Source organism: Rhinopithecus roxellana, chromosome 5, assembly GCF_007565055.1.
Source record: "Rhinopithecus roxellana isolate Shanxi Qingling chromosome 5, ASM756505v1, whole genome shotgun sequence".
Taxonomy (NCBI): domain Eukaryota; kingdom Metazoa; phylum Chordata; class Mammalia; order Primates; family Cercopithecidae; genus Rhinopithecus; species Rhinopithecus roxellana.
Window position 1 is genome coordinate 120,299,805 of NC_044553.1, and position 7,939 is coordinate 120,307,743.

The following is a 7,939-nucleotide window of genomic DNA, read 5'->3' on the forward strand; positions in this document are numbered from 1 at the left end:
AGATGGAGTCTTGCTCTGTTGTCCAGGCTGAAGTGCAGGGGCGTGAGCTTGGCTCACTGCAACCTCCGTCTCCTGAGTTCAAGTAATTCTCCTGCCCCAGCCGACCAAATAGCTGGGATTACAGGCACCCACCCCCACACATGGCTAGTTTTTGTATTTTTAGTAGAGATGGGGTTTCATCATGTTGGCCAGGCTGGTCTTGAACTCCTGACCTCAGGCGATCCACCCACCTCAGCCTCCCAAAGTGATGGCATTACAGGCAGGAGCCACCGCACCTCGCCCAAAAGTTTTGTGTTTTTAAAGATATTAGACATGTTTCTTATTTTAAAAACAAATCTTAATAAAGTAGGAGAATAAGAGAAACATTTTTCGAAAAAAGAGAAATCACTGTGATAATTTTGTCATATTGGAATGTTGGATACAAGTCTGCTTCATTAACCACCAAGCATGCTATTGATTTTCCATTTTTATAGGATCTGTATCTCAGTTAAGGTGATACTGGTAATTCTTGTACTCCATTTGAAGATGAAAAATATAGGCCAAAATCATAGGCTTTGCATAGAAGCTGGATAATGAAGACCGCTCTGGAGGAACACATAGATACACACACACAGACACACATATATATATAAAGTATACACACATATACCTTTTTAAGTTTATTTTTTACAGTTTGAAAGCTTTTAAAGCAAAGGCCAGCCCCTCCCCTCTCCCAGAATGGGCGGCCCCCTCCCCTCTCTGTGAGTGGGCGGGGACAGCGGTTGCTTGGGCAGCTTTCCTTGTGATGCCACAGGTCCCTCTGGACTCCCTGCTGCCTGGCCATGCCTCCTTTCCCTTTCATCTTTCTCACTGACCAATGGGCTTGGAGCATTAAGGCCACGCCCCTCTTCTGAGTTCTAGTGGGGCCCTGGTTACGCCTCCTCTGGCTCAGTTGCACAGCGACCTAGTAGGTGACTGGAGGCATTCAGCCGTGCTCACTGGGATTTTGCTGATGTGACCCCAACCCCGCCTCCCTCCGCACCCCATGATGTCAGAAAAAACACGACAGGGAAAATTCACCACAGCCAAGAAAAAGGTAAAACGCACCAGATCATAGCCCCCAACGCAGTCACAGATCCCCTCCAATGACAAGACCGTTGAAAGAGTCCATACTAGTCCTGAGGTATACCTGATTGGGACCCCCAGCACCAGCGACTCTGGACTCCCCCCACCAAATTCTTGTCAATCAGTCCCACCCCTTCAGCAAGCAGCCCAATTGCTGCCCTTGCCAATCTTTACCCCAGGGTGACTTTGGGCGGGTGACTCCGGGGGCTCCCCGCTCCATAATCTGGCCCTCACCTCCTGCTGCCCCAAGCCCAACCTCCCTGGGCTCTTTGGGCTTGTGTCTCCCAGGACCTGGGTCCCCCAGCCCAGTCCCCGCACTCGCCAGTGTTCCCTGGGTGACTTTGGGCTGGTGACTCCCAGGTCTTCCTACTGCGGACTCTGCCCTCCCCTCCTGCTGCCCCAAGCTCGACCTCCTTGGGCTCTTGGGCTAGCGTCTCTAACGACCTGGGTCTGAACCCTGTGTTTCCCTACCCAATCTTGGAGTGGCGACTTGGGCATTGCACTGATGTGGTCCCCTCAACTGGGAGGAGTGGAATGTAGTGATGTCACAGTTCCCCTAGGAACTGTCATTACTGCTGCAAGACCAGCCTTTGATCTTACAACCCAGTCCCCTAAGTTTTCTCACCCCATTCCGGATCCTCTGGTCACAGCACAAATTTCCAGTTGGAAGGGGAATGGGGACTGTGGGAATCAGGAGGAAGAGGTTTCAGACTGCTTACTCCCTTAACATAGACATTGACAGTGGGAAAAGCCTGCACTTCCCCTGTGTGCTCAAAACGTTGACAGTATCTCTGGGTGGCCATGGGAGAACGGGTTTGGTTTGGTTTTCTCCCAGGCTTCTACTTTGCAGAGAGACTTTAACATTCTTTTCTGAGTTCTCCACGGTTCTGGGACCAGACTGTCCTTCAGTCAGTGGTCTCTGAAGTGAGATTAGCTCATCTTCAGTGGAGTAGATCTTGGGAAACTGAACTAGACAACTTGAATCTTCCTCATATCATCTCAACCTGGGGTACTTGGAGTGCCACAGGATGAATGTGGGACATCTTTCTGAAGCATCTGATTCACCTGATTCTCTTGAGATAAAACATTAATGTCCTTAGGGATGACAGTCACATAGGTTTCGAAGCATATACCAGACTTCTCTCTGAAATCAGGCTTGGGTTGTCCTCTTTCTGATAAATTCCCAGATTTAACAGAAAAGCTGCCTTCTGCTGTGAGGACACATTGATATGAAAGTGTGAGAGGTACTGGTGCACTTCTTCACATTAACAGACATGTGAAGATGTGTGACTCTAAACCACACGGCATACAGTTCCTGCCTGCTTCATGTTTACTTTTCAAACTCTGCCCCGGTTTTTGTCCCTGGCAGCTACTGATTCATGGCAAAACCCCAGAGCTTGGAGTCAGAAGACTGAGTTTAAGTTCCAGTATTGCCTTTTGTTTTGTTTTGTTTTTTGTTTTGTTTTTTTTTCTAACCATGGTATCAATCCCTCTCAGTCACTAAATGATTGTGACAACACCTTGTACAGTTGGTGGTGGCATTAAATCAGATGGTGTATAAGAGTATTTTGTCAAAACTCTAAAGGAGGATGTGGCTGTAGGGACTGATAGTTCTCATGAATGTTACTGCTCTTCTTTCTCACAGTTAAAAGAATATTGGCAGAGGAAGAGCCCTGGTGTTCCAGCAGGAGCTAACAGGGAAAAGAAAATCAATGGCAGTAGCCCTGACACAACCACTTCTGGTGGTTACCGCTCACCTGGGGATGTGAGTCTTGGCTGGAGGGGCTCCTGGGGACAGGGGGTCCAAGGGGCAGTAGAGGATAATTGTTAAGATTCTGGATGGACTGTTGCTTTTATGAGAATCCTTAGTACATGGCCTGCTGTAAACACCCAGGACACCCAGGAAATGGTCATTGCTGTTTGATTTTCCTCATCTCCAGTCTCAAGGGGAAGCCAGGCTAAGGAGAAGAGCCACTTGCCATCAGGCTGTCCCTTTAGGAGTCACTGAAAGGGCCCCAGGGTGAGATGGTGAGGTGATAAAAACCATGAGAGAAGCTGGCACAAAGGAGTTATGGGACAAAGGTTCCAAGATACACAGAAAAGAAACTTTTGTCAGTTGATGGGGAAGAAAGGAAGTTAGAGGGCTTAAGCACTGAGGAGGGAGAGATCATCTCCATGTGCACTCTCATCTCTTGCAGTCAGCAACAGGTATCTACAGGGAGGGCCCTGTGTCATCTACTACCCTGAAAGATCTACAGGTAAGAGGCCCTGGGCATAGGTTTAGTGACCCTGCAGGCCAGCCCTCCAACTTCCTCCCACAGCAGGGGCTGGTTGCCCGTCTGCCAGCTGAGACAGCCCACACACTCCCCTCCCCAGCCCTAATGATTGTTCTCTCTATCCCTCCCCGCAATCCTCCTCTAACTCCTCCTCTCTGCATGCACCTCAGAGCCAGTACCAAGAACTAGCAGGAGCCCCAGACTCAAAGCTCCGCAATAATCAGTCAACTCAGTGAAAACATCCATTCACTGGAAGAGTCCAGTGGCGTCCTCTGATTCCACTCTGCCAATCCTGTATTCATTTCCCATTGGGGCTCTGAGTAAAGGGGCTAGGGGCCCCTGGTACCAAGGGAAAATGGGGAGCTGGGGCATGCAGGCCTCACCTGGATGGACCCTAGAGCACAGAACGTGTAGCATGGCTCTTCTGCACTGCCCTCTTTGCTGACTCTCTCTTCTCCAGACACCCCTGCTTGAGTTCTTGCCACACACCCCCTGGGGTTGCCTCTCAGGGAAGCACTAGCCTATTTGTCAGGGGCCCGTATTTCTGCCCTGACTCAGTCCCTAAATTGCTTTTTGATTCTGGACAAACCTTCTCTCCTCCTTGGGCTCGTGTTTCTGGAGGAGGTAGAGAGTATCAAAGGTCTCTGTTAGCTCTGGGAGTCCGAGATTTAAAGGCCCCTAGAATGGAAACCTCAGGGCCAAGGGCTCCTGTCTGTCCTTTTCTGTTTTATATCTCTGCTGTCAAGAACCATACCTGGCCTGTAGGTGCTCAGTAGATGTTGAATGAACGCACCTTTCTAAATCACAAGCTGGCAGAATGGGGGGGCCTTTCTCAAACTCTGTCTCTAGAGGTTCACCAGCCTCTATCACCAGGGCCCTTTCGCCCTGTGCTTTGGGCAGGTTCGCACATTGAAGGAGGAGAAGAAGCATGAGATACATCGGGTACAGAAGCTTGGGAGGAGCTTCTTCAAACTCAAACACCAGAGGGGTAAGATGGGGCTGGCATGACCTGGGAGCAGGACCGGCATCAGAGGGCGGTGGGGGTAGCTTAGAATGCCCCAGGGAGGTGGGTGGATGGAAGGGCTTTGAGGCAGAGGGAGAGAGGTCTGTGCCAGGAGACTGCAAGCCTTGTCATCTGCTTGAGACTTGGTGTCCCCATCAGCAAAGAGGGAGGAGTGCTGGTTGTCAGCCACCCACAGTGCTCTCCATCTGAAAGTGGCTTGGAAGACTGGCTACCATCTGGGTGCGAGGAATCATTAGCAGTGAGGACAAGTTTGGGAAGCCTGAGAGGAGGAGCTCTGCACCAATGGGAGGATTTTTTTTTTTTTTTTTTTTTTGAGAATCCAGAGGCCCTTATTGTCTGCTTCCTTTCTCAGCTGAATCCCGGGCCCCAGATCCCCCAGCAGGGCCCTCTGAGGTGGAGCAGCTACAAGATGAGACCAAACACCTAAGGAAGGCGCTAGAGAGTCTGGGAAGACAGCTCCAGGCCGAGGTGGAAAACAATCAGATGTTGAATCTCCTGAACAGGAGACAGGAGGAGAGGCTATGTGAGCAGGAGGAGAGGCTATCTGGGCAGGAGGAGAAGCTACGTGAGCAGGAGGGGAGGATACGTGAGCAGGAGGAGAGGATACGTGAGCAGGAGGAGAAGCTACGTGAGCAGGAGGAGAGGCTATCTGGGCAGGAGGAGAAGATACGTGAGCAGGAGGAGAGGATACATGAGCAGGAGAAGAGGATACATGAGCAGGATGAGAGGCTATGGGAGCAGGAGTGGCTGCCAGAGCAGGAGAGGCTGCTGGAGGAGGTGAAGAAGCTCTTGGAACGGGAGAGACGGGAGGAGGAGGAGGAGAAGCTGCTAGAGCATGAGAGGCTGCTGAACCAGGTAGAGAAGCTGCTGGAAGAGGAGAGGCTGTGGGAGCAGGATGAGAGACTGCGGGAGCAGGAGAGGCTGCTGGAGCAGGTGGAGAAGCTTTTGGAACGGGAGAGGCGACAGGAGGAGCAGAAGAGGCTGCTGGAGGAGGAACAGCTGCTGGACCAAGTGGAGGAGCTGCTGGAACAGGAGAGGCTGCGGGAGCAGGATCAGAGGCTGTGGGAGCAGGAGACACTGCGGGAGCTGGAGAGGCTGCGGGAGCTGGAGAGGATGCTGGAGCTGGGGTGGGAAGCCCTCTACAAGCAGCAGGTGGAGCCACACGGCAGCTTTGAGGAGCTGGTGGGTTGCCCCACCTGGGGAGCCTGCCCTCTTCCTTAGCCCTCCAGGCCTTTGTTTCCCCACCTGTAAAATGGGGCATTGTAGCCCTCACATGAAATGGTACTTCTAAAGGCACCTGTGAGCCACAGCCCTGCTCTGATGGCTGTGGGAGAGAGGGGATGATTTCTCTAACCTGCCTCCACCCTTCCCGGTGCTATGGGAGGCAGACACCAAGTTCTGGGGTCTCCAGCTATAGTGGGTGGCCAATGATTGCTTCTCTCTGTCCAGAACAACGAGAACAAGAGTGCATTGCAGTTGGAGCAGCAAGTAAAGGAACTGAAGAAGCTGGGCAAGCTGAAAGACAGGGTAACCTCTGACCCATCCAAGAAGGGCTGGGAGGTGGGCACCAGCCTCTGGGGAGGGGAGGTGCCAGGCCAGAGGCAGCTGCAGCCTGGGGGCAGGTCACCCCACCACTCTCCAGGGCAGTCCTATGACTGTTTCTTGCTTCCTGCCCTCTGAGTTTTAGAGGTGGGGAGCCCTGGGCTCCCCCCTAGGTCTGGACATCATCATCCCAGCTAGAGGCATGGAGCCCTCAAGTCACAGGGAAAGAGACAGTGGCATAAGAGGTTGGCCAGGTGTGGTGGCTCAAGCCTGCAATCCCAGCATTTTGGGAGGCCATGATGGGCGGATCACGAGGTCAGGAGATCGAGACCATCCTGGCTAACACAGTGAAACCCCGTCTCTATTAAAAAATACAAAAAACTAGCCAGGCGAGGTGGCAGGCGTCTGTAGTCCCAGCTACTGGGGAAGCTGACGCAAGAGAATGGCATAAACCCAGGAGGCGGAGTTTGCAGTGAGCTGAGATCCAGCCACTGCACTCCAGTCTGGGCAACAGAACGAGACTCTGCCTCAAAAAAAAAAAAAAAAAAAAAAAAGAGGCTCCTTATGTTGGGTGTGGTGGCTCATGCCTGTAATCCCAGCACTTTGGGAGGCTGAGGCAGGAGAATCACTTGAGGTCAGGAGTTTGAGACCAGCCTGGCCAACATGGCAAAACCTCATCTCTACTACAATTTCAAAAAAAAATAATTAGCCAGGCCTGGTGGTGCATGCCTGTAATCCCAGCTACTCAGGAGGCTGAGACATGAGAATCATTTGAGCCCAGAAGGTGGAGTTTGCAGTGAGCTGAGATCACACCACTGCACTCCAGCCTGGGGCTCAGAGTGACACTGTCTCAAAACCAAACCAAACGGATAAACCAAAGACTCCTTAGATTCAAACTGGATTCTGGCCTCAGTTCCACTGGTTATCATTCAACTACCTTGCATCTCTATGTCTCTGTTTCTTTAACTTCGAAAGGAGGTTAGTGTTTTCCTTGCAGAGGTGCTCAGGATTAAATGAGATAACACATGGAAACAGTAGGCATGTAGTACACTTAGCAGATGGTGGTTGGCTCTCCTTGCTATTCCACCAGTCTGTGGCCTACACTTTAAATGGTGGGGAAAAGGATGTGAGATTTGAGGCTGAGGAAGGATGCATGGGGTTCTAGGCAAGGAAGGCAGTCTCTTAGGCCTGGAGCAAGGGACCAGGGGCCTGGGGAGGCCACAGAGCCCCACAGTGCCCTTGCTACCTTATTAATGGGCCAGGAATCTGGAAGCCAACTAGTAAATTCCCTCATGCCCAGGGTCTTCCTGCAGGTGGAGCTGAAGAACCAAGAGGCTCAGAGTCTGCAGCAGCAGGGAGACCAGTACCTGTGTCACCTGCAGCAGTATGTGGTCGCTTAGCAGCAGGTGGCCACTTATCAGCAGCTGACCTCTGAGAAGGAGGTGCTGCACAGGCAGTTACTGCTGCAGACCCAGCTCCTGGACCAGCTGCAGCAGCAGGAAGCTCAGGGCAAAGCAGTGGCTGAGATGGCCCGCCAAAAGTTGCAGGAGACGCAGGGGAGGGAGTCGCTGAGGACAGGGCCCCGAGAGGGACAACCTGGCAACCTCCATGCCTTCTAACCCTCTTTCCTGGCCTCTTAGGACCACCTGGAAGCTACCAGCCAGCAGAAACAGCAGCTAAAGCCCAATTGAGCCTCATGGCTCTCCCTGGGGAAGGTACGGGAGACCACTCGGAGGAAGAGGCGAGAGCCCCGGGAGGAAAGGGGGACTGTTAGCAGCATAGGATTGAGGAGTTGGAAGAGACCTTTAAGACAGCTGGTCATTATGCCAACCGGGTGTCCGTGCTAAGTTCGGTATCAATATGGTGACCTCCTGGGAGCAGGAGGCCATCAGGTTGCCTAAGGACAGGAGAACTGGCCCAGGTCAGAAAGGGACCAGGTCAGGACTCCCACACCAATCGGTAGTGGGACTGTGCCTGGGCAATATGGTAAGAT

The 7,939-nt window shown here is 52.2% G+C and overlaps 1 protein-coding gene across 1 annotated transcript; it reads left to right on the forward strand.

The window, feature by feature from the left end:
- Nucleotides 1-991: 991 nt before the first annotated feature.
- On the forward strand, nt 992-7,412 carry LOC115897518 (putative golgin subfamily A member 6-like protein 19). Its single transcript, XM_030930660.1, is given in 9 exon segments — nt 992-1,075; nt 2,750-2,869; nt 3,303-3,362; nt 3,551-3,586; nt 3,588-3,647; nt 4,281-4,368; nt 4,757-5,586; nt 5,854-5,914; nt 7,260-7,412. Coding segments are annotated over 9 exon segments (1,461 nt in total). The 3' UTR covers nt 7,382-7,412.
- Nucleotides 7,413-7,939: the final 527 nt, after the last annotated feature.